Here is a 26,422-nt window from a genome sequence, read left to right as displayed (position 1 = left end):
AGAACTCCAAGTGTGGCTGGACCCAACCATTACAGCAGAGGAATCTCAGAAAAAAGGACATCAGGTAAAGAACTCACTGCTGGATCGTTTATTTATTCAACTTCCCAGAGAACACAGATATTATTTGAAAAACTTTCCAAAAAGCTTTGTTTAACACCAGAAATGAAGATACAGGAAATGGAACGAACAATGAGATTTATTTGTGTGCATCATTATTATGTGTAAAAGAGAGACAACACCTCCACCCCCAGCAGCTCCATAAAGCAGGCTGAGTCTGTTGTAAGACACATCATTAATGCTATGAGACACATTATCAGTTACATGCATGATAAATTGAGCTTTTTATTACTTGAGAAAAATTCCTGTTTTGAGTTTCCTAACAGCACCCTTGAGCTCTTGGTTCCTCATGCTGTAGATGAGGGGGTTCACTGCTGGGGGAACCACCGAGTATAGAACTGCCACCACCAGGTCCAGGGATGGGGAGGAGATGGAGGGGGGCTTCAGGTAGGCAAAGATGCCAGTGCTGATGAACAGGGAGACCACGGCCAGGTGAGGGAGGCACGTGGAAAAGGCTTTGTGCCTTCCCTGCTCAGAGGGGATCCTCAGCACAGCCCTGAAGATCTCCACATAGGACACCACAATGAAAACAAAACACCCAAATCCAAAACAGCAACCTATAACCACAACCCAAATTTCCCTGAGGTAGGAGTGTGAGCAGGAGAGCTTGAGGATCTGGGGGATTTCACAGAAGAACTGGTCCAGGGCATTGCCCTGGCAGAGGGGCAGGGAAAATGTATTGGCTGTGTGCAGCAGAGCAGTGAGAAACCCAGTGCCCCAGGCAGCTGCTGCCATGTGGACACAAGCTCTGCTGCCCAGGAGGGTCCCGTAGTGCAGGGGTTTGCAGATGGCCACGTAGCGGTCGTAGGACATGAGGGTCAGGAGAAAGTACTCCGCTTGAATGAAGAATAAAAAGAAAAAGACCTGTGGAGCACATCTGTTGTAGGAGATGTCCATGTTGTCCCCGAGGGAATTGGCCATGGCTTTGGGCAGAGTGGTGAAGATGGATCCCAGGTCGAGGAGGGAGAGGTTGAGGAGGAAGAAGTACATGGGGGTGTGGAGGTGGTGGTCACAGGCGATGGTGGTGATGATGAGGCCATTGCCCAGGAGGGCAGGCAGGTAGATGCCCAGGAAGAGCCAGAAGTGCAAGAGCTGCAGCTCCCGCCTAGAGGAGAAACTGCCTGATGGAGCTGCTGTTGGACCTCTGATGCCTCTGGGGATGGTGCACTCTCAGAGAAAGAAAATGTTATATAAGTAATGTCAGAATTTTCTTGGAAGATCCATTCAGTTGCTCACGGAAATTCCCAAAGAACCTTGCTCCATACAGGAAGAATTTTGGCAAGTCCCATTCATGAGCTGTGGTTGGTGCTGGCTGATGCTGTCATATGGAGAAATGGCTGCACTCTTAGCTCTGCAGGTGTCAGTCCTGCCCTACAGAAATTTGTAAAAAGGAACATGGATGGGAATTCAGAATAAATCCACTCTAGACATCCACAAACATTTTAGAATTTTTACCCTCAATGTACCAGCCTGCAGAGCATACCTGAAGGGAGACATTTCATTTTTTCTCTTCTACTTACGTCATAAATAATGATGAGTATTTTTAAGGCAGATATGCCTGAGCTATCTACTGGTCTTTAAGGGATATCTGGAGGTAAAGTGTCAGTCTGGTAAAGCAGTGAGGACATGTGATCTCTCCATCAATTCTGCTCTCATCTGTTTCCTTCTGAGGGGCAGACTGCAGCTCAAGAGGAACCCCCAAAAAAGAGACACTGTTAGTGGTGAAGTCTGTCACATGAAAGCAGAGCTAAACAAAAGGGGTCACGTGCATCTGCATTCCCAGTACTAAGGAACCAGGATGGCAGAAGCCAATTTCAGGGAGGTTTGCATTTTTATTTCAGCTCTCCGCATCACTCCCAGGGAATGTTCTTGGATGTCTCAAACCCCCAGCACTTCTGCTGCACTCGGGGAGAACAGAGCAAGGCAAGAGGATTGCCTGTGGCTGCGTGCAGAGAAGGGGGAGCTGGTCTGATGAAGGGAGGGTCAGATCCTCCCCAGCATTACAGAGGGCATTGCCCAGAGCTCCAGAGGGCAGAGGGAAGATGGACACCTCCTTGCCATGGACACATCTGCTGCCTGGAGCTGCCCCAGCCAGGAGCTGGTTCCTTGGCCCCGTCTCCCTTCCTGCCCCTGCTCACAGAGCCCAGCCCAGCCCCCGTGTGCTCAGCTCTGCCCTGCAGCCACTCGGGGTTGCAGAAGCTGAAGAACAGGGTACACACCCCCGAGGACAATGGAAAGGGGAGGCTGAGCTGAGCTGCTGGGGGGTGGAGGCACTTCCGGAGGTTCCCAGTCCAGGTGATGCTTGAGGAGTCTCAGCCCCTGCTCTCCTCTGCACAGCTGAGTTTCCATCCCACCAACCTGAGCCCTGAAGAGAAAAGTTGAAGCAGAGCCTGAGGAGAGCTCAGACTGGAGCAGGTAATCCCTTCCCTGGAGAGACTCCTGAAAAGTCCCCCCAGAAATCTTCTGGACATCAGCTGGAGCTGTGAGCAGCCCTGAGCAATTCATCCCTTTCTCAGCAGCACCAGGACCCTGCGCTGTGCTCCCTGTCTCCTGCCAGCCACAGCTTCTGCCAGCACCAGGGAGCTCCCCGGCCCAGCTGAGAGCTGCCCCTGGCAGGCAGGCAGGCAGGCAGCAGAGTCCCTGCCCCAGCACACAGCCCCTGGGCTGCAGGACCCTGCTCTGAAGGACAGCCCTGGGCACCCCTGCCTGCACACACCTCCTCCCTCCTCTTCACAATTCCCCTTCCACCTCCAGCCCCTTCCCCCCTTCCAGCTCCCAGCAGCTCTGGCTCTGCAGCTTTAGGAGATGGCTCCAGCAACTGCACCAGCTTCACTGCCCTGCACCAGACACTCACCATGTCAGAAGCTGGGAAGGTTCTCCTCTACTGAGCCTCCTCTCATTCCCTCCATCTTCACCCCTTGAAGCTCTCTCTGCCTTGCTCATCTCCCCCAGATACCCTGGCAGTGCCCTCAGCCCTGCTGCGCTCTGCAGAGGAGCTGCTCCTGCCCAGAGCTCTCTCTCTGCAGCACTCTCTGCTTGCCAGCAGCTCTCTCAGGCTCAGGAGCCCGGCCCAGCAGCACAGGACCAGCACCAGACTTGGCCACTTGCTCAGCTCTCTCGGGGCTCCCTCCAGCTCTCCCTGGGGCTCCCCAGGAACCCAATGGGACACACACTGAAGTCATGGCTCATGTCCCCTCCCTCCCTCCTTTCCAGCACAGCCACTTCCCCTGAAGAGACACAACCTCTGCTTCTCCCACTCTCCCACTGGACACCCAGGCAGTGCCAGGGGGAATCTCCTTTCCCTCCTCTTCCCACGCAAGCCACGGGTGACACTGGAGGTGCCAGGGCTGCTCCAACCTCAGTCAGGGCAGCTGCTCAATTGAGTGGCCAAGCACAGCCCTGGGGGGCTACAGGAAATGTCAGGGCACTCCAGCACAACCACCTGCTGCTGGCACAACAGCACAGGACTGTCACATCCCATGGCCTGACCCAGACAACAGCCAAAGGAGATTCCATCTCCCAGGCCAGTGCTTCCCTTTCAGGGAAAAGTTACCCTCTGAAGGTAAACAAGGAGTGACAGCCTCCTGACACCATGCGAGTACCCCTTGATCACAATAAGATGAAATGAAATATTTATCTACAGTCAAAACATCAATTCTGTTGCTCTAAGAATTGAAGTTTATTTTCAAGTAATTTTTCGGGAACACAAATCACAAGTATGCATGAAAACAGATATTATAAAAGCACAAAATTAGATACTTCAGTGTTCAGGTTGTGCAATCACAAGGGCTGATTGCTTGGATCACAAAAACCACATACTCAAATGACATCTCAACAATGCAATCCCCTCACCCCATGAGTCCACACATCACAAGGCATGATGATATCATAAGGGAATATCATAAGGCAATGATATCATGATGGCTACAAGCTTAGCATCTTCACTCCAGCTTCTTCAGTTCAAGAGGTGCACTTTACAAATTGATGTCTTTTAGGACACTAAAAGGGCATTCTTTGACTTCTTTGTGGCATTACGTGCACTAACGTTATTCACTATGAAGGGTGATCACAACTTTTAAAACAGTAGAGCATAACAAAACCAAATAAGAATGGAAAATCTACACAAATGCAGCACAGATAAAAATACAAAAAGAACTCATAACTAATTTTGTCTCAGTTTTGCTCCTTCTGCAGATTTCAGCAACAGTTATTTATCCCATTATCTTCCCTCATGGATAAGTTTTCCATAGTAATTATATTCCATTATCACATGTATCATTGCCATACACACACCTACCTATGTTATTCAGCTAGTAAATTTCCATGAGACTCTCTTAAAATATTGCTTAAACTTTTCTACAACTTCTGTACTTCTACTTCTGTAAAACCATTGCATATATGTTTCTTTAAACTACTACTTCTATTTCTAGAAATCTACTGCTTCACAAGAAATTAATCAATCAAGCAGGGAAGATTTTCTGGGGCTTTTCTTCCAGATTCTTGTCTACTGAGCTGTCACCAGCTTGTTCCATCCTCGTGAGAAACCATTCGAGATGTAATTCTCTTATTTCAGGGGACAGCTGACAGAAGCCTTACTGCAGGCTGCTCGAGGTGTCCCATCACATCACCCCTGGTGTCACAGAGGTTTCAGGAGAGCTCATGAAGCATCCCTCCTGACAGGCAAGGAGCAGTAACGCTCCTCTGAAGAGCTGTGCCAGCTCCTGGAGTCTGCAGGCATCTACAAGGTGGTGAAGGGTCTGGAGAAGAAGTGCTCTGAGGAGAGACTGAGGGAATTGGGAATGTGCAGTTTGGAGAAGATGAGGCTGAGAGGAGAGCTTCTTGCTCTCTACAACTCCCTGACAGGAGGTTGTGTTGAGGTGGGTGCTGGCCTCTTCTCTCAAGTGAACAATGAGAGGACAAGAGGACATGGCCTGAAGTTGCACCAGGGGAGGTTTAGGTCAGATCTCTCATTTCTTTTCTGAGAGAGTCGTTAGGTGTTGGACTGGTCAGCCCAGGCAGGTGGTAGAATCACCATCCCTGGAAGGATTTAAAAACCATGTAGTAGAGATGATCCTGCTCTGCTGCTGTCAGCATTGTCCTGCAGTCTGCTGCCTCCCTCTTCTACTGCTCCCTCAGGTGCACGCTCAGCCTGGTGTGCAGGAAAAGTGTCCAGGATCCCATCCTGCCACATCCCTTTAGGAGGATACTTTCCTGTTTTTTCCTTATTTGGAAAAAAACATTCGTGACGCTGAAACAAATATAAAAAGTCAAATTTTGGATGGGACATGAAGTGGTTCCTGAGCTGACTGCATTTTGTTCTCCATGAGAAGCTGGAGAAAGCATCATTGGTGTGATGGAGCTTGGAAAATGAGGGCAACTTGACCCTTCATACTTGGTGATGGCTGTGCTGGGTCAGGTAATGACAGATGAAATCTAATTTCCAGTAAAATCTTATCTTGCACTGGGTGTAGCTTTAATGTTTTTCACTGGTATGGAGGCGTTGATGGTTCTTCAAAGTGTGGCTTCGCCTGAAGCTCTTCCCACAGTCAGGACACTTGTAGGGACGTTCACCCCTATGGATCCGTAGGTGTTGGGTGAGACCTGCGCTGGCTGTGAAGCTCTTCCCGCACTCGGGACACTTGTAGGGACGTTCACCCCTATGGATCCGTAGGTGTCGGGTGAGATTCGAGCTGGCTCTGAAGCCCTTCCCACACTGGGGACACGTGTAGGGTTTTTCCCCAGTGTGGACATGTTGGTGATTAATCCAAGAGGTGCTGTTGTTGAAGGCTTTCCCACAGTGAGTGCAGGGATACAACTTCTCTCCTGTATGGATGCGGTGATGCTGTGATAAATGGGAACTGTGGGCAAACTCCTTCCCACACTCCAGACACTTATAGGGTTTCTCTCCTGTGTGGATGCGGCGATGCTGTGATAAATTGGATCGGCGGGAAAACTCCTTCCCACACTCCAGACACTTATAGGGTTTCTCTCCCGTGTGGATGCGGCGATGCTTTGATAAAGAGGAACTCTGGGCAAACTCCTTCCCACACTCAGAACATTTAAAGGGTTTCTCATCCGTATGGATCCGTTGATGCTCGATGAAAGCTGATCTCCACCGAAAATCTTTCCCGCAGTCAGGGCAGGTGTAGGACATGGTGCCTGTGTGATGGTGTCACCGTTGGACCAGATCCGAGCTGTCACTAAACTGTCCCCCGCAGTCAGGACACCTCTGGGGTCTCTAACCCTGAAGGATTTTCTGATGGTGGAGATGGGCTGAGCGGATCCTAAACCTTCTCCTGCATTGCTCGCCAGTGTCAAATTTTAATCCTGGATGGATTCAATTATTTTTATCCAAAATCACACTTTGACTGAAAGCTTTCCTTTTCCTTAAGGCACCCAGTGAGGTTTTTTTCCCAGACTGAGTCACCCCATTTTTGGGAAAGAAGCCCTAGTGTGCTAACAAAGTAGAGTTTGGCGTTTTTGTGTTCTGGGGGCAGCTAAAACCTACATCAAACTTACTGTGAGTGAAAATGGAGTGTGAGGTGGTATAGAGAGGTTAACCATAGACTTGGACACTCACTGATCATCTTTTACTTCCTATTTAGGATCTACGCTGGCACCCAAAACCCAAAGGAGCCACTTTGTGGGGCGGGGGGTGCTGGGGTTTTGAGCCACACCTGCCTTGAGCTGTGATGACCCAATTGTACTGACACTGCAAGAGGTAATTTAGGTCTCCCCCATTGCTGCCTAAAACCCCTGGGGTGATTCAGGGCCTTATATCTCAATCAACCACTTTTGTATGATCTTGGATTCCCCATCATGGTACCAAATCCCACCAAGACCTTGGGATTCCCCTATTGCACCCACATGCAGGATGAGCTGCCATCTACTGGGATGAGGTGGGATCTCCTGAGAAATTTTTGGAGCCCCTGATATTGGCTCTTCAGCCCTGGGATTATTAAGTCCCCTGGAAGTATTCCAGACTTGCCATCATTACCCCTGGCTCCAGGGTGATTTGAGGGTCTCCAGCTGAAGCCCCCAAACCATTGGGATGACTTTGGGATCCCCTATCACAGCCCTGCAAACCAGAAGGAGTTGGGAATCCCCGGATGAAGTGGGGGGAGACCCAATCACAGCTCCTCCACCCTCCTTAAAAAGTTGAGGGTCACCAATCCCACCACCCTCACCCCAGGGATAAGTTTAGTTCCCCCCTCTCACCCATCCCCCTCCATCCCCCATCTTGTGCTGCTCGCCCCCAGTTTGGGCAGTACTGGGATAACCACTCCCCTCCCATCACCTCCCATCACCTCCCAGTACCTGCAGAGGGGACACAGCTCAAGCTGGTGGGGGTGGGGGGGCGATGCTCTGGCACTCACCAGTTGGGGGGTCCTGGCTGCAGGGCGGGGGGTGTGGGTGCAGTCCCAAGGTGGAGGAGCGAAACTTCCCGGGAGCTGCAGTGCGATCACGGGAAGCAGCAGGGGGAGAAAGAAAAGGTGGGGAGGGGCCTCGGGGGGGAGGGACCGGACCTGGGGATGAGGTTGGAATTTGGAAGGGGGGGGGACACCAGGGTTGTGTTCTGGGGGGTGTTGGGAGCATCAGGTTTGTGGCATGGGCCACATGGGAGGGGACACATCAGAGCTGGGTGGTGCTGACCCAACCTCAACACAAAGCCCTCAGGCCCTGGAGATAAGAGGCTGTTAATTCACTGCTTTCAGGTGTAAACTCAGGGGGACAATGACCAACCCAGGTCAGGGTTACTGCCCTGAAGGTTCTTCCTTCATTTCCATTTCACACTCAGCTTGTTTCTGCTCATAGGAGAGAATTCATTCTAAAATAGTTTTTCTCTTCACAGAACCTTGAGTTTTCGGAGGCTGCAGACTCCAACTAAACAAGAGCAGGGGACATCAGAAGTGCTGTGTTGGGTTCTCCACAGCTCTGGAATGAGGGATCCATGTGACCATGATCTAAAGTCCAGGGCAGCTGCTCTCACGTGGCCAACCCCAGTGTTCCACGGTATGACCACACACACCCTCCCTGTAGAGCAGGAAGTTGGACTAGATGACCTTTCAAGGTCCCTTCCTACCCAAATCATTCTATGACTGAAGTTTTGGGGGATGGCTTGGCTTCTTCCATGGCTCCCTTCCCCAGTGGGTCGCATCCTACCAGGCAATGTTCCCACACCTGGGACCTCCTCATCCTCTACTTGCCATGACCTTCACCTTCCCAGAGTAGCCATCGTTATCATCAATCAACAAATAATCAATCAAACAAACTGTCCTTGTAGCCTAACATCAAAACATAGCACTGAAAATGCTAAGACAACACCAACAAAATGTCCAAGGACAAAAGACTTAGTCCTAACCTTGCCATTGATTATTGCCACACATATACATGCAAGTCTCCACCCCCCAGTGTAAGTGCCCTCAGCTATCTTATCAAGACAAGAGGAGCAGGTATCAGGCACACTGCAGGCAAACTGCAGCCCAAGAGACCTGGCTTAGCCACACCCCCCCTGGTGTTCAGCAGTAATTAACTTGCCCAGGGGGGGCAGCTGGAAGTTGGAAGGGGGGGGGAAACCAGGGTTGTGTCTTGGGGGTGTTGGGAGCATCAGGTTTGTGGCATGGGCCACATGGGAGGGGACACATCAGAGCTGGGTGGTGCTGACCCAACCTCAACACAAAGCTCACAGGCCCTGGAGTTAAGAGGCTGTTAATTCACTGCTTTCAGGTGTAAACTCAGGGGGACAATGACCAACCCAGGTCAGGGTTACTGCCCTGAAGGTTCTTCTTTTTCCTCCATTTCCATTTCACACTCAGCTTGTTTCTGATCCTGGGACAGAAATCACTCTAAAATATATTTTTTCTGTTCAGAGCACCTCAAGTTTTTGGAGGCTTCAGACTCCAACTAAACCAGATCAAGGGAGATCAGAAGTGCTGTGTCGGGTTCTCTCCTGCTCCGGAAAGAGCAATACATGTGACCATGGGCTCAAATCCATGGAAGATGCTTTGAGCCTGCCAAGCCCAGTGTTCCACAGTATGATCACCAGGAGTCTCCCTGTATGGACTAAATGACTTTCAAGGTCCCTTCCAACCCAGATCATTCTATGGTCAAAGTTTGGGGGCATGGCTTGGCTTCTTCCATGGCTGTCTTCCCCAGTGTGTCCAGTCCTACCAGGCAATGTTCTCACACCTGGGACCTCCTCCTCTACTTACCATGACTGTCACCTTCCCAGAGGAGCCATCATAATCATTGTTAATATTAGATCATTATTATTATGATGCTATTAAGACATTGCCTCATTGCAACCCTCAGGGATTCATTCATTCCCCCCTTTCCCCTCCAACAGATTCTCCAGTGATTCAAAACCTTTCTAGACTGCAAGGCTTGTCAAAAGGTATGTGAGCTTTGGGAATGATCACCTGACACCCCCTTCATCATTTCCAAGGGTTACACATTTTATCACAGAATCATCCCTGGAACTGCTCAAGGCCAGGTTGGAAAATACCCCCATGAGTCTCATGAGGGGGATTTGTTGTTGAAAGAAAAGGGTTAACAGCCACAAAAGTTATTCCAAGCTTAAAAACCTAAAGGGCTGGTGTAAAGGGGGTGGGGAGGAGGGAATGGGAGGACACACTTCCTGACCTGATCACAAAACAAAGACCTCAGGAGCCTGGAAATAAGAAGCTGTTGAATCAGTGCTTTCAGGTGTAAATCAGGAGGACAATGACCAAGGCAGCCTTTACTGCCCTGAAGGTTCTTCTGTGTCTTTGGTCTGCACAGCAAACCCTAATGTCTTCTCCAAAGGCTTTGGGGAAATGTCTCCTGGCACCTTTTCTGGGAAGATCTTAATAAACCAAATATCTCTGCTCTGGGTGGGGATTGGTTTTTGAACAGAGTGAAGAACCTGGATTTTGGGATCCTGAGGAACACTGAGGAAATATTTCGTCTGAATCTGCGGCAACTGAGTTTGAATTTGATCTGGATATAAAAGGTGCTTAATTTAACACCTTTTAAGGGGTTAAATTTGTGAAGCACAACCAATTAAGGGGAAGCACAACTCCCCTGTAACATCTGTTGATGAATTTGTATTCCTTAGCAGTAAAAGTCAGGAAAAGAATTAAACTGAGTAAGAAGTGAACAGGGGGCTAGGCAAGGCAGTTGAGACATGTAATTTTCCACTGAAACAGTGTGAACAATGCAAGGCCCTGAGGAGACTATCTTCTGTCTCATAGATATTTAAAAGTGCAGGTCCTGTTCTTAAAACAAGACATTGCCAAGGCTAACAAAGGAATGTGAACATCTGCACAAGAAGAACATAAAGATGTCACAACCAGCAGATAAGAGGAAAGTTATGGCTAGGGTCTGATATCTCCTTGTAACAATATAATGAAGTCAGCAAAATCAAGAAAGGTAAAAAGTTCAAGCCTGAGGAAGACCTCTTACTTCATCCAAAGACCCCCTGACGACCCCCAGATATCTCCCCAAAAGAGGACTTCGCCCGGACTCCACCTATCATGAATATTATAATGGCATGATGTAATCCCTATGAACATGGATGTGAACCCATCTCCTTTTGAATATTCATAGAATTGTAATCAATAAAAGGTAATTCCAGAGTTTTAGGGGTTGCTCGTGTGAGTGGAGCGGAGACTCCCCATGCACCCAGCGCTGTTTTGCTTATTGCAATTTCAACTTTATTAATCAATTTCAATTTTATTAATTAAATTAAACCATTAACAGAATATTGAGTCTCGGTCATTTTTAACAAGAAAATACTCAATAAAATTTTACAATGCACAACGGAGCAATCCCTCATGGCTGTTGGAGTGCAAAGGGTTGGAGAATGCTTTGGATGCTTTGTGATTGGGATCCTGTCCTCAAAACCCCCTCTCTTTTTCTCACCCTGAGGTGGGCATGAGACAGCTTCCAGCACAGTGACTGGAGAGGTAGGAGATAGAGCTGATGGAGAAGAGAGAGACTGAGCTATCCTGATGGCCATGACTCCAGTTGTTCAGCTGAAAGCCTTGGCTCTGCAGACCATTCTCCAGCTCTAACTATAAACATCGAGTCCTATCAGTCCTAGAAGCAGACACTGACTGAGAAACTGGCTGTTCATTTCAGCAAGTGCAGCTGCTTAGGAGAGACTTAGCTGAAAGCAAAAATACAAGACAGAAAACTACTTTTATCCTGGCCCAAACCAGGACTTTCCACCCCTTATTCAATAGCATTTGTGTCTGCTCCAGTCATTACTATCTCTTATCCCTAAATACACCTATACAGAAATTATTACTAATTCTCTCTACTAAAACCCACTGAGTTAATTTAGTTTATGATTGCAGATGTTCATGTATTGTAGCAGACTCTTAAAGCAAGAAATGATTGCAGCAGTTCATGTCCATGGTCCACAGGTTTCAGATTGCAGATATTAATTTGAGGAAGTTACTGGATGCCAGTTGATGAAACCAGTTCTGGTTTGATCACCACAACATTATCCTGAAAAACACTCACAGAACACTGTTAGTTTATGCAACAATTCACATAACAGCAATTAATGTGGGGCATGAATTGACGACCCTGAAAATTCCATACTCTACTGGTTGAGCTAACCATGCAAAAATTATTTATTCTCACCTAGTGTTTGATTCCTTTGTGAATACATAATCACATTGTACTTCTCCATCTTCCACCAAGTGTGTCCAGGCCCTTGAGTGAAAGCTTTCCCACGAATGGGTTTGCCTTTGCCTGAGGCAGGAAAAACCCAAACTGTTTTCCCCAGGAGATTCTTTTCATGCACCACAGGCACTTTTTCCCAATCTAATGTGTGTGAAAGGTTTAGCTGAGCAGGACCAGCTGGACTGATGATGGAACCCCTGGTGTTAACTAACGAGGTGGCTTTTGCCAAGTGCTTGTCCCAGTTTTTAAAGGTTCCACCACTCATTGCCTATAAGGTAGTTTTTAACAGTCCATTGTACCTTTCAATTTTCCCTGAGGCTGGTGCATGATAGGGGATATGGTATATCCACTCAATACCATGTTCTTTGGCCCAGTTACCCATAGGACTGTTTTGAAATGAGTTCCATTATCTGACTCAATTCTTTCTGGTGGACCATGTAGCCACAAGGCCCAGGATGGTGTTCCAAGCTGTGGCATGAGGCACAGGATATGTTTCCAGCCATCCTGTACTTGCTTCCACCATTGTCAGCACACAGGGCTCACCCTGGCAGGTTTGAGGCAGTGTGACACAGTCGATGTGCCACGCCTCCCCATACCTATATTCTGACCATCTCCCCTCATACCACAGAGGTATCAACCTTTTCGCTTGCTTAATTGCAGAACATATGTCACAATGGTGGATAACTGCACAATAGTGTCCAAAGGTCAATCAACCCCTTGGTCACGAGCCCATCGGTGTGTTCCATCCCTGCCTTGATGACCTGAAGTGTTATGGGCCCATCTAGCTAAAACCAGTTCACCTTTATGGTCCCAGTCAAGATCTCTTTGGAACACTTGAGCAGCATCATCTCCTCGTTGGTTGTTTCCATGTTCCTCAGTAGCTCGACGTGAAGGTTCGTGGGCATCTCCATGATGCCTCCACTCTCCCTTAGCCTTTGGCACTGGCCACAGGGGACGAGTGAAGGGTGAGTGAGTCCTGTTGATCACTCCTTGGCTCTCTAGCTGCCGGATCAGCTTGTGAATGGGGATCACAGCATCCCTGTTGGTGTGATACTCTTTTCGATGCACTATTGAAGTAGCAATTGGCACCTGCTGGTTTTCAGTTTTCATCAACCCCGCTACAAAGGATTTATCTGAAAGGCCAAGCAAAGCATGCAGCCATTCTGTATTCTCAGTCTTTAGAGATGCGATAGCAAAGGAACAGTGGGTACCCTTTAGATCCTGGAAGTCACAAACAATTTCTTAAAAGATTATCCCTTGTAGAAAGGTGACCTCATGAGGGACAGCTCGTACTTAGCCTATGGTTGAGGAGTGTGTTGGATTGGCCATGAAACTTTATCATGCTTTGCTTTGCTTTGTTTGCAGAGAGGAAAACTCCTGCTGTGCCCGTGTGCAGCAGTTCTCTAAGGAAAAGAGGGGGGAGCTGGTGCAAAGGAGCTGAACCATCCAGCTGCAGAGAGCAGGGAAGAAGTCTGATGGGAGGAGAAGTGATGCAAGTGCCAGGGGCCAAGGAGAGCAGTGGTGGGGTTGGGGAGGTGAGGAGCAAGGGTGTCCATCCAGGGTCAGACCTCAAGGAGCTGCTTCTCCTGCTGGTGCAGACCTCCTGAGGAGACCCTCTGGGTCATTATCACTTGGAGAATGCTGCTAGAACCTCTCCTCTGAAGTACAAATAATGAAATATTCCCTTTCAATTGAGAGTGCAAAAGTGCACATTGAAATCTTCCTCCTGATATCCACCGGGAACAAAATTAAAAACTCTAAGGAGTTCTACACGTCTTGAAGACATGAAGGAAAAAACAAAAGATGAACAGCTCCTGTGGCCTTTTGAGGCCCAGTAAATGAACTTCAGATATTGAGAGAAGAAAAAAAAAAATCTCTGATAAAGTCAAAGTCAGAAGCAAAACCCAAAATACCTTCACACACTGATGGGCTCCCCTGAGCCTGCCAGAGTGTAGGCAGCAGGTGCCAAGATTTGCCGGTGTTTGCCCCGCCTGTGCCCAGCTGGGGCTAGCCCAGATGCGCATGCCCGGGTTCGGCAGGGTGTGGTTCCAGCAGGTCCCAGAGCCAGGCGGATCGAAGTTAGCTCTCTGATACTAATCCGAATCAACACTAGCTCGATTGACTCTGCTCGCGAACCGAGCTCGCGCCCATGGCGAGATTCGTCTCATGCAACATCTGGTGGGTTCCTGTACTGCTGAAAAGCTGGGCGATGTTCAACATCCCGCTTCTCTATTAGTTGCACGGCCCGAGTGACCTGGTCTTGCAGGGCCGATATCTTGTTTTCCAGCGCAGATACAGCCGCTGGTTGAGGGGCTGCTTTTTTCTCTGCAGCCTTCCGTGGGGCCGGGGGCAGCGGCGGGGGTAACTCTCCGCGGCAGCCGGAGGTGTTGCAAGCTGCGGTTTCCGCCCCATCATTTTCTGGTGTTTCGACTTCCGGGCCGATATCCGATAGGAGTTCGGTCACGGTTTGGTGGGGCTTTCCGGACATGCCCTTTATGGCAGGCTTGCCACCGGTCAGCTCCAGACATACTTGCTCGTTTTTCCCTTCCTCCAGGGGTGGCGCCAAGGGGGCCACGGCTGGCGCTCTCTCGGGCTCCTCCCCCTGGAAGGGTGGTGCCGAGGGGGTCGCAGCAGGCATTTCCTTCGGGGGAGATGCCTCGGTCTTTCGTAACAGAGCCGCAGCGGTGACAATTGCCACTTCTATTTCGGCTTTCATAAGAGCTAATAGATTGCAAACGACCCGCCAGGTGTTGTCCGCACCAATAATGTCGCCGTTGGCCTCCTTATAGTGGAGACTTGCCAGCAGATTATACACCTCCCCCCAGAGGTCCCAGGCGGAGGGGTTCCTGCCTTTCCGCCTGGGCTACAATCTGCTCGGCAATGGCGGTGCCGGTAGGTTTGCTTGCATAGGATCCCATCATCGGTTTTACTGATGTCGATGTTGAAGAGAAGAAAAGGTTTCTCTTACCCGAATCTTTCGGGGTATCGAACGGTCTGTGGAGAAGGGTCACTTTCGGACAAAACGCTCGGGGAGACGGTTTAGACCGAAATTGCTGCCCGCATTCTCCACCAGATGTTGCGTGAGACGAATCTCGCCGTGGGCATGAGCTCAGTTCGCGAGCAGAGTCAATCGAGCTAGTGTTGGTTCAGATTAGTATCAGAGAACTAACTTCGATCCGCCTGGCTCTGGAACCTCTTCCGGGACCACACCCTCCGAACCCGGGCATGCGCACCTGCTGCCTACAGATGAGTGCATATTAAAAGACGAGGGATGAATAATGATGTTACTTTGAAGAAATTAAAATAACAGTGGAAGGAAAAGGAAATAAGGTAAAGAAAGACAATCTTTCAATGTCCTGAAACACACTGTGAGTCATCTGAAGAGGACAGGACGACACCTATGGCTGCTGAAAAACCCTGACCATTTCCTCAGTGAACCCTTGAGCTCCTGGTTCCTCATGCTGTAGATGAGGGGGTTCACTGCTGGAGGAACCACCGAGTACAGAACTGCCATTGCCAAGTCCAGGGATCAGGAGGAGATGGAGGGGGGCTTCAGGTGGGCAAAGATGGCTGTGCTGATGAACAGGGAGACTGTGGGAAGTCCGCGGAGGCTTAAAGGACGACACGCAGTCACCAATATGGTTAAAGTGAAGTCGTTTATTAACAGTGGACACTCGCTTTATATAGAGCCTTTGTTTATATAACGATATCTTGCAGGTGGCTATATCTTGGACACAAATTCTGTTCTCACAGAACTTCTGCTGGCTTCCTCATTATCCTGTTATTTCTTCTTTTCTACTGCCAGCTCCCTTATCTTTTTCCCATAACTCATCTTTCAGTAACCTTGCAACTGGGTCTCAAGGCCCTTAGCTTACTCTAGCTAAAACTAGTCAGGATTGCTCACATGTCTGTTTTCTTCCAGACAGTTTTCCAACATATCCCCCTTTTTGTTTTTGAGCAATCCTGACTTACTTCATCACGTGAAATAACATGCTAATAATACATTGCCATAAACAATATACTAATAATATGAAAGCATCAAAACCAATAATAACAAATAAAATTGATAAACCTTGTCTAATTAAATCTCTAAGCTATCCCCATATCCTTAAGTGATTTAACCATTAATTTAACCCAGTATATGCAACAGCTAATTTTTCATGTTATCTTAATCAATCGTTTTTGGTTGTGAATTGACTCTGAATGATCAGATAAATTCATGCAAACACACTCCATCGAAGTCTTCACAAACATAACCTAAAAGCTAATAATAAAAAGTCAGTGGCAGCACGATATTATAAAACTGCATGTCTGACACTATCAACCTCTTTTAGCATCTGTGTTAAAATATGAGAAGTTAAGTTCATCTGCTTAGCAGTGCAACAGAATAGCACAATCAACAATCAAGATATAAATGAGGGATCCCATAATCAACATATAAACGATCACATGAATTACAACATTAACGAAAGCCTATTATCAATACAATATGAAAAGCACATTTCACACTGCAGTGGAAGGACTTAAATACCTTTTTAGTATGAGGAAAGTCTGGTGTCCACTGGTGCATAGAACCAAGAAGGTAGAGGAGGTTTATCGGACAAAAATTGGTCGTGGGGCCCCAAAAGCATCCCTAGACCCCTCCCAGGTCATGGCACAGTGGAGTCCTGGTTTCCTTCATGGTTGCCCAATTGAGGCCCAAAAAGACCTAATAAAATTGTTTAGAGACAGAATTCCAAGCCTTTAAACAGCAAAGGCACACTCCTCCCCCCCCACCTTTTTTTTTTTTTTTTTTTTTTTTTCTGCTGTGGTGTCTGCAGCAGGGCTCATTTTCTGAGCAGCAGCAGTGTCAGTGGGGGTAGAGACAGCAGCTGCAGCTGTAGCAGATACACTGGTGATGCTCACCGGCCATATCTGAGTTGTGCCCTTGTGTGAGGGGGGGCGGGAAGTGGCTGCGGAGGCAGGAGTGGGGGTGCTCTCTGTACCAGGAGCAGCTCTCACTCTCCGCAGCAACTCTCGGCTTCCGAAAAGGCATACTCGTTCTCATAACTGTGGGTTGTTTTTTTTTTTGGTTTTTTTTTTCTTACTCCTCACCAGTATATGAGAAAAATTAACAACAACCACTAGAAGACTCAAAAATGAAATGCTATTGCTACTAAAATCTGGTGGAGTCAGACTGAAACAAAATGAAGTGGTACAATCTCCCAAACCAAAACTCAAGTGTAATTACCAAGTTTCTTTTTTGTTTGTTTGTTTTTGGGCTTTTTTGGTTTTTTTTAATCTCTGTATGAAACACCAGTGCACCATGCACCACAATATAAATCAATATTGAGAACCATATTGCAATGATGGTCCTTAAGCAGCTTTATCTGCTTCTAGCATTTGCTCAGAAGCTTCTAACAATTGGGCTGCTGTAGCACCTTTTGGGAGTAGTCCTAATGCACGTTTAGTTTTTTTCATTAGCATTGTCATATGCTGACATATAAAAAATTTTCTTTTCATCTCTTTTGTCAAATCAGGATGTGATATTACCACTGAATATAAGTGATCCACAAATTTTGGATATGGCTCTGCTCCCCCCTGTTTAATATTTGTAAAAGAGGGAGTTGCTTGTGCAGGATCATGCACAGTTTGCAAAGCTTTATACACCAATTCTTGTGAAAGTTGTAACACTTCAGTTTGAAACCACGCCTGCAAATCTGCACATACAAAAGGACAAGCACCAAGTAACATTTGTGCTCGTACTCTGTATAATGCATCGGTGTTCTGTCTAGGAATCACGGCTTCATTTTCACACAGCATTTGCCTTTTATGATGAAATTGCAGTTGTTGAGAAGGAGTTAACAGAGTATTAATGAGCATTTTTCTGTCATATGGTGTCAACAATTGAGCAGCAAAAAGGTGTTGCAAAATAGATTGAGCAAATGACAATTTCAAACCATACTGCATAATGGCAGCTTTGGCTTCTTTTATCATTTTCCAATCTAATGTGACCCATTGACCTCCTCCTCCTGGTCCCACAATCACTGGAAAAGCCATCGGACCCATATTGGGAACCATTTCTCCTTCAACTATAGCATTTTGAATAATTCCCTTCCACCTAGTTACTGGATACACACTTCCACCCCCACCCCCCCTCCCCTCCCCATGTTGGATCTGGAAGAGGTGGAGCAGTGGGTGTTAAAGGGTTAAGGGAAGTAGGAGCAGGGATAGGGAACGGATCAGGGGATAAAAATGGATTAGTGCCCCTGGGTTGTTCAGGGTGTTCCCCAGAGCAAAAAACTAGGGTTTTTTCAGGGGTATACTCATCCTTGGTCTCCAGTTCTTTCAGTTTCTTCAGCAGTTCCCTGAGTTGCTAGTGTCCGAGTCCCAGTTCTTTCCTTGGTTGTTGCTCTATAGCAGGCACTGATGGTGTTGACAGGTGAAGCAGAGGATTAATTGATGGCAACTGTGGTCAAGAAGATAAATCAGGCATCGGAGGTGGAGAGGAAGCAGAGGTGGCAGAGTGTTCGGGAGCCGTGGCAGGCGGGCAGGAGGGGGGGGTCTGCATTCCAAGGTTCCTCACCTGTGTTCTCCGGCTTCTCTCCCTCTGGGTCCTCCGATGATTCTGGTGGTGTTTTCAGTCGCATTTCTTTTTGCTTCTCAGTCCCATTTTTGCTTTTCATCCGACCCCCCAGGGTCAATTGGCACAGTTGGCTGAGCTTGAATCAGTATAGTCCCTGCAGGTGCTGGTGGGGGTATTTTAGGTGTCTCTAATAACTGTTTAGAGGTCAAGTCCATATTTTGAGCATTCATCGGTATTGGTAGATCAGGTGTTAAGGCAGCAAACGCTGAGGCTGCTGCTCTTTCACTTTTCATTTCTTTTAAGGTTTCTCTAATCAATTTCCAGAGTGTCGCTAAACGTCGTGCCTCCTTATCTCCATGGCTAATTTTATCCCATAGGGCAGTACCTATGGCTTCCCAAGTAGGTAACTCAAAAACGGTACCCATCAAGGGGATCAAGTCTCTATCCTGTGCCCATTTCAGTAATTCTCGTAAGGTCCTGCCTTCGTATGATAAACCTCTCTTAGAATACATTGGAGGAGCTTAACTACTGCCTCTTCCTCTTTAGAGAGTGTAGACCCCCATCTCCTCCCCAGCCGCTCACCTTTTTCTTGGCAAGATTCTTCAATTCTGAGGTACCTCTTTCATTTAGTAGCCGGGCACCAGCTACACAGACCGCCAGGGCAGCAGTCTCCTTTCGACTGGCTTCTCCGCTCCTGCCGCACCGTTCCTTCAGTTGGCTTTCTTGCTGCCCTCTCATCCCAGCTGTCTTCATCTCTCCTGGAAGCAACAGCGAGAGGGTCCCTGTTCGGGCACCAAATGAGGGAAAAAATCCACGGAGGCTTAAAGGACGACACGCAGTCACCAATGTGGTTAAACTGAAGTCGTTTATTAACAGTGGACACTCGCTTTATATAGAGCCTTTGTTTATATAACGATATCTTGCAGGTGACTATATCTTGGACACAAATTCTGTTCTCACAGAACTTCTGCTGGCTTCCTCATTATCCTGTTATTCTTCTTTTCTACTGCCAGCTCCCTTATCTTTTTCCCATAACTCATCTTTCAGTAACCTTGCAACTGGGTCTCAAGGCCCTTAGCTTACTCTAGCTAAAATTAAATAATCAGGATTGCTCACATGTCTGTTTTCTTCCAGACAGTTTCCCAAAAGGAGACCGCGGCCAGGTGAGGGAGGCACGTGGAAAAGGCTTTGTGCCTTCCCTGCTCAGAGGGGATCCTCAGCACAGCCCTGAAGATCTCCACATAGGACACCACGATGAAAACAAAACACCCAAAAGATAGACATACACTGACCACAAGAAGCCCAGTTTCCATGCGGTAGGAGCGTGAGCAGGAGAGCTTGAGGATCTGGGGGATTTCACAGAAGAACTGGTCCAGGGCATTGCCCTGGCAGAGGGGCAGGGAAAATGTATTGGCTGTATGCAGCAGAGCATTGAGAAACCCAGAGCCCCAGGCAGCTGCTGCCATGTGGACACAAGCTCTGCTGCCCAGGAGGGTCCCGTAGTGCAGGGGTTTGCAGATGGCCACGGAGCAGTCGTAGGACATGATGGTCAGGAGACAAAACTCTGCTGAGATGAAGAAGACAAAGAAGAAGAGCTGTGCAGCACATGCCTTGTAGGAGATGTCCGTGTTGTCCCGAGGGAATTGGCCATGGCTTTGGGCAGAGTGGTGGAGATGGATCCCAGGTCGAGGAGGGAGAGGTTGAGGAGGAAGAAGTACATGGGGGTGTGGAGGTGGTGGTCACAGGCGATGGTGGTGATGATGAGGCCGTTGCCCAGGAGGGCAGCCAGGTAGATGCCCAGGAAGAGCCAGAAGTGCAAGAGCTGCAGCTCCCGCCTGTCTGCAAATGCCAGGAGGAGGAACTGCCTGATGGAGCTGCTGTTGGACATCTGCTGATTGTAAAAGGCATGGGGAGCTGTTTGAGGAGGAAACACAAAAAATTTAGGAGACAGTTTTCCGAGAAATGAAACCCACTTCCCATTCCAAATCTCCATCCTACACACCAATTTTTCTAGGAGTTCTTCCCTAAAGCCCATGGCTACAACCCTGCTTGTTGATGTTTGTGTCTGCAGCAGGGACTCTGTTCACTGGCTGCCAAGGAGTTTTTCCAGCCCTGCAATGGGTGCTTCATGGGAATTATGGGGTCAGGGACCAATATCAGAGTAGAAATTATTCATATGCAATCACTGGTGATGCCAAAGTCTTGCATGTTCTGTGCTCTCTGCATAAAAGAGCCCGCAAAACAGAAGGCAGTTTGAGAGGTTTGTTTTTTATAGCTCCCCCCATCTCCTCTGGGGAGTGTTCTTGGGTATCAGAACCCCTCAGCATTGCTGCAGCACTGAGGCAGAACAGAGTGAGCAAAGAGCATTGCCTGCAGCTGCATGCAGAGAAGGGGGAGCTGGGCTGTGTCTCTGCCTCTCCCTGCTGAGAGCAGAGGGACCCAGCTCAGAGCACTCAGTCTCTGACCCTTTCTCAAGCTCTCAGCACCCTGTTTCCAGCCCAGGACACACCAGGCTCATTGTGCCCCCTGGAAGGCAGCTCCCAGCTTGGACAGACAGCCCAAGGAGACAGCCCAGGGATGGAATGAGGGCATCTGATGAAGGGAGGTCAGCTCCCTGCCCAGCCTCACTCAGACTGCACTGCCCAGAGCTTCCCAGGGCAGAGCACAGCTGGACACCTCCTTGCCTGAAACCATCTGCATGGCAGGAGCCCCAAGAGCTGTGCCTGCAGCTGAAACTCTCGCTCCCAGCCTGACATCAACAGCAAGAGCAGCTGAGGGGGGCATGGAGAGAGGCAGAGGAAAGGCACTCAGGAAAGCCTTTCCCTCCCCCAGCCCTGCACAACCCCTCCCAGGTGGTGATAATGCCTGGCAGGCACCTCCAGCCCCTGGCAGGGGGAGGTGGGCACATGGCAGCACAGATGCACTTCAGCTCTCCTGTGAGCAGATGGAGGAGGAGGTGCCCAGCACCCCAGACCTCATGCGCTGCCTGAGGGCTGTGCTGTCACACAGACCCTGATGGAGCTGGGAAGCTGATGCTGGATGTGTCTGTAGGGTAAAGGAGGGTGAAAGCACTGGCTGAGGTTCCTTGCACACAGGAGAGTGATGGTGTAGGGACTGACAGACACTGATCTCACCTCCACAGATGAGTTTCCCTCCCACCCTTACAAGACAGACAAGTGCAACCCGAGGAAGGCCACGTTTCCCAGCTGGAATCTATGCCCTGACAATGATTATAAAAATCCCTTCTAAAATAATCTGGGTATGATTTTGAATCCATGAGTAGTGATCCTACACAGAAACGTCATAAAACCAGAAGGACCCTGCCCAGTGCTCCCTGTCTCCTGCCAGCCACAGCTTCTGCCAGCACCAGGGAGCTCCCCGGGCAGGCTGAGAGCTGCCCCTGGCAGGCAGGCAGGCAGCAGAGTCCCTGCCCCAGCACACAGCCCCTGGCAGGCAGGACCCTGCTCTGAAGGACAGCCCTGGCCACCCCTGCCTGCACACACCCCCTCAGCCCCTGCAGCCATCCCCAGCAGAAGGCAGCCCCATGGCCTCTCCCTCTGACGCTGCTCCAGGACAGCCCTGCTCTGCCAAACCCTTTCCTCCTGCCCACCAAAATCCTCCGGAGGGATCCCAGCAGCTGTGGCCAAGGCTGCCAGCTGTAGAAGGAAGACCCCCTCCAGGAAGCCGAGCTTCACTGCCCTGCAGCCAGAGACTCACCATGGCAGAGGCTGGGAAGATTTCTCTCTCCCCCAGCCCAGGCAGCTCTCAGCTCTCCTCCCAGCCCAGGCTGCCTTTCTTCTCTCTCTCCCTCCTCTCTCTGCCCTGCCCTGCTGCCTGCAGGCAGTGCCCTCAGCCCTGCTGCGCTCTGCAGAGGAGCTGCTCCTGCCCAGAGCTCTCTCTCTGCAGCACTCTCTGCTTGCCAGCAGCTCTCTCAGGCTCAGGAGCCCGGCCCAGCAGCACAGGACCAGCACCAGACTTGGCCACTTGCTCAGCTCTCTCGGGGCTCCCTCCAGCTCTCCCTGGGGCTCCCCAGGAACCCAATGGGACACACACTGAAGTCATGGCTCATGTCCCCTCCCTCCCTCCTTTCCAGCACAGCCACTTCCCCTCTAGAGACACAACCTCTGCTTCTCCCCCTCTCCCACTGGACACCCAGGCAGTGCCAGGGGGAATCTCCTTTCCCTCCTCTTCCCACGCAAGCCACGGGTGACACTGGAGGTGCCAGGGCTGCTCCAACCTCAGTCAGGGCAGCTGCTCAACTGAGTGGCCAAGCACAGCCCTGGGGAGCTACAGGAAATGTCAGGGCACTCCAGCACAACCACCTGCTGCTGGCACAACAGCACAGGACTGTCACATCCCATGGCCTGACCCAGACAACAGCCAAAGGAGATTCCATCTCCCAGGCCAGTGCTTCCCTTTCAGGGAAAAATTACCCTTGGAGGGTAAACAAGGAGTGACAGCCTCCTGACACCATGCGAGTACCCCTTGATCACAATAAGATGAAATGACACTCAAGGTCTTTTTCTCTACAGTCAAAATATCAATTCTGGTGCTCTAAGAATTGAAGTTTATTTTCAAGTAATTTTTAGGGAACACAAATCACTCACAAGTATGCATGAATATAGATATTCTAAAAGCACAAAAGTAGATACTTCAGTGTTCAGGCTGTGCAATCAAAAAGGCTGATTGTTTGGATCACAAAAACCACATACTCAAATGAGTACTCTTGCATCTCAACAATCCAATCCCCTAACCCCCTGTTTCCAAATATCACAAGGCACGATGATTTCATAAGGCAATATCATAAGGCAATGATATCATGATGGCTACAAGCTTAGCATCTTCACTGAAGCTTCTTCATTTCAGGCAGTGGTGATATGTACGATGTGCAGAGTTCTTGTTCTTCAAGCAGTGTCACCTCCAAAGCTAAGGGTTCTGTAGCAACATCCTTGGGACTTGATGTGCCTGTGAATTTAGTTCTACAAAGCCATTTCTAATTCAAAGGTTCAAGAGGTGCACTTTACAAATTGATGTCTTTTAGGACACTAAAAGGGCATTCTTTGACTTCTTTGTGGCATTACATGCACTAACATTATTCACTATGAAGGGTGATCACAAATTTTAAAACAGTAGAGCATAACAAAACCAAATAAGAATGGAAAACTTACACAAATGCAGCACAGATAAAAATACAAAAAGAACTCATAACTAATTTTGTCTCAGTTTTGCTCCTTCTGCAGATTTCAGCAACAGTTATTTATCCCATTATCTTCTCTCATGGATAAGTTTTCCATAGTAATTATATTCCATTATCACATGTATCATTGCCATACACACACCTACCTATGTTAGTCAGCTAGTAAATTTCCATGAGACTCCCTTAAAATATTGCTTATACTTTTCTACAACTTCTGTACTTCTACTTCTGTAAAACCATTGCATGTATGTTTCTTTAAACTACTACTTCTATTTCTCTAAGTCTACTGCTTCACAAGAAATGAATCAATCAAGCAGGGAAGATTTTCTGGGGCTTTTCTTCCAGATTCTTGTCTACTGAGCTGTCACCAGCTTGTTCCATCCTCGTGAGAAACCATTCGAGATGTAATTCTCTTATTTCAGGGGACAGCTGACAGAAGCCTTACTGCAGGCTGCTCGAGGTGTCCCATCACATCACCCCTGGTGTCACAGAGGTTTCAGGAGAGCTCATGAAGCATCCCTCCTGACAGGCAAGGAGCAGTAACGCTCCTCTGAAGAGCTGTGCCAGCTCCTGGAGTCTGCAGGCATCTACAAGGTGGTGAAGGGTCTGGAGAAGAAGTGCTCTGAGGAGAGACTGAGGGAATTGGGAATGTGCAGTTTGGAGAAGATGAGGCTGAGAGGAGAGCTTCTTGCTCTCTCCAACTCCCTGACAGGAGGTTGTGTTGAGGTGGGTGCTGGCCTCTTCTCTCAAGTGAACAATGAGAGGACAAGAGGACATGGCCTGAAGTTGCACCAGGGGAGGTTTAGGTCAGATCTCTCATTTCTTTTCTGAGAGAGTAGTCAAGTGTTGGAACAGTCTGCCCAGGAAGGTGGTAGAATCACCATCCCTGGAAGGATGTAAAACCATGTAGTAGAGATCCTGCTCTGTTGCTGTCAGCATTGTCCTGCAGTCTGCTGCCTCCCTCTTCTACTGCTCCCTCAGCTGCACGCTCAGCCTGGTGTGCAGGAAAAGTGTCCAGGATCCCGTCCTGCCACATCCCTTTAGGAGGGTGTCATAATTGGAAATACTTTTCTGTTTTTTCCTTATTTGGAAAAAAGCCCTCATGACGCTGAAACAGATATTAGAAGTCAAATTTTGGATGGGATATGAAGTGATTCCTGAGCTGACTCCATTTTGTTTTCCACAAGAAGATGAAGATAGCATCATTGGTGTGATGGAGCTCACAAAATGAGGTCAACTTGACCCTTCATACTTGGTGATGGCTGTGATGGGTCGCGTAATGACGGATGAAATCTAATTTCCAGTAAAATCTCTTCTTGCACTGGGAGTTGCTTTAAAGTTTTTCACTGGTATGGAGGCGTTGATGGTTCTTCAAATGGGAGCTTTGACGGAAGCTTTTCCCACATTCAGGACACTTGTAGGGACGTTCACCCCTATGGATCCGTAGGTGTCGGGTGAGACTTGAGCTGGCTGTGAAGCTCTTCCCGCACCCCGGACACTTGTAGGGACGTTCACCCCTATGGATCCCTCGGTGTCGGGTGAGACTTGAGCTGGCTGTGAAGCCTTTCCCACAGTGGGGACACGTGTAGGGTTTTTCCTCAGTGTGGACATGTTGGTGATTAATCCAAGACGTGCTGTTGTTGAAGGCTTTCCCACAGTGAGTGCAGGGATACAACTTCTCTCCTGTATGGATGCGGTGATGGCGTGATAAATTGGAACTCCGGGAAAAAACCTTCCCACACTCCAGACACTTATAAGGACTCCCTCCTGTGTGGGTGCGGCGATGCTGTGATAAATGGGAGCTCTGGGCAAACTCCTTCCCACACTCGGAACATTTAAAGGGTTTCTCACCCGTATGGATCCGTTGATGCTTGATTAAAGCTGATCTCCACCGAAAATCTTTCCCGCAGTCAGGGCAGGTGTAGGACATGGTGCCTGTGTGATGGTGTCACCGTTGAACTAGATCCGAGCTGTCACTAAACCGTCTCCCGCAGTCAGGACACCTCTGGGGTCTCTCACCCCAGTGGATTTTCTGATGGTGGAGATAGGCTCAGTGGATCCTAAACTTTCTCCCGCATTCCTCACTGGTGTCAAACGTTTCTCCTGCATGGATTTCAATGATTTTCAAAATTACACTTATACCAAAATCTTTCCTATCCTTACGACTCCCAGAGAGTTTTTTGCCCAGATGGAGACATCCCGTGTTTCAGAAAGAAGCCATAGTATGGTGACAAAACAAGGGTTGGGCTTTTTTTGTTTTGGTGGCAGCCAAAACCTACATCAAACATACTGTAGGTGAAAATGGAATGCGAGGTGGAATAGGGAGGGTAGCCATAGAGTTGGACACCCACTGATCATCATTTACTTCATCTTTAGGAGCTACACGTGCAACCAAAACCCAAAGGGGCCATTGTGTGGGGCAGGGGGTGCTGTGGTTTTCAGCCACTCCTGGCTTGAGCTGTGATGGCCCAGTTGTACTGGACACTGGACACCGAACACTGCAAGAGGTAATTTAGGACTCCCCCACTGCTGTCTTAAACCCCTGGGATGAATCAGGGGTCTTATATCCCACCCAACCACTTCAATATGAGTTTGGGTCCCCTGTCATGGTAACAAATCCCACCATGGCCTATAGGATTCCCCTACTGCACCCACATGCAGGATGAGCTGCCATCCAGTGGGATGCGTTGAGGTCTTCTAAGGGAGTCCCTGATTGTAGCTTCTCAGCTAACTAACTTAAGTTATCATAACTTATCATAACAAGTTATGATAACTTGAGTTATCAAGTCTCCTGGAAGGATTCCGGACTTGCCATCCTTATCCCTGGCTTGAGAGTGATTTGAGGGTCCCCAGTTGCAGACCCCAAACCC

General features: G+C 48.7%; 3 protein-coding genes across 3 annotated transcripts; all 3 read right to left on the bottom strand.

Annotated features, from left to right (window-relative positions):
• Window positions 1-345: 345 nt before the first annotated feature.
• On the bottom strand, window positions 346-1,107 carry LOC139790568 (olfactory receptor 14J1-like). Its single transcript, XM_071732434.1, has one exon. It carries the CDS (start codon window positions 1,105-1,107, stop codon window positions 346-348), a length of 762 nt encoding a protein of 253 aa, XP_071588535.1.
• A 4,263-nt stretch (window positions 1,108-5,370) lies between these two features.
• Window positions 5,371-6,440, bottom strand: LOC139790591 (zinc finger protein 3-like). Its single transcript, XM_071732461.1, has one exon. The coding sequence runs from the start codon at window positions 6,269-6,271 to the stop codon at window positions 5,591-5,593; it is 681 nt and encodes a 226-aa protein (XP_071588562.1). The 5' UTR covers window positions 6,272-6,440; the 3' UTR covers window positions 5,371-5,590.
• An 18,342-nt stretch (window positions 6,441-24,782) lies between these two features.
• On the bottom strand, window positions 24,783-26,026 carry LOC139790599 (zinc finger protein 679-like). The gene has a single exon (XM_071732471.1). The coding sequence runs from the start codon at window positions 25,480-25,482 to the stop codon at window positions 24,886-24,888; it is 597 nt and encodes a 198-aa protein (XP_071588572.1). The 5' UTR covers window positions 25,483-26,026; the 3' UTR covers window positions 24,783-24,885.
• Between the last annotated feature and the right edge of the window lie 396 nt (window positions 26,027-26,422).

Source organism: Heliangelus exortis, assembly GCF_036169615.1.
Source record: "Heliangelus exortis chromosome W unlocalized genomic scaffold, bHelExo1.hap1 SUPER_W_unloc_2, whole genome shotgun sequence".
Classification (NCBI taxonomy): Eukaryota; Metazoa; Chordata; class Aves; order Apodiformes; family Trochilidae; genus Heliangelus; species Heliangelus exortis.
Note: the sequence above shows the minus strand (reverse complement) of the source record. Positions and strands in the feature narration are given on the sequence as shown.

What these genes read in the sequence shown, in the direction of transcription:
- LOC139790568 (XM_071732434.1), bottom strand. Translation starts at nt 1,107, where the DNA reads ATGTACTTCTTCCTCCTCAACCTCTCCCTCCTCGACCTGGGATCCATC.
- LOC139790591 (XM_071732461.1), bottom strand. Translation starts at nt 6,271, where the DNA reads ATGTCCTACACCTGCCCTGACTGCGGGAAAGATTTTCGGTGGAGATCA.
- LOC139790599 (XM_071732471.1), bottom strand. Translation starts at nt 25,482, where the DNA reads ATGTCCTACACCTGCCCTGACTGCGGGAAAGATTTTCGGTGGAGATCA.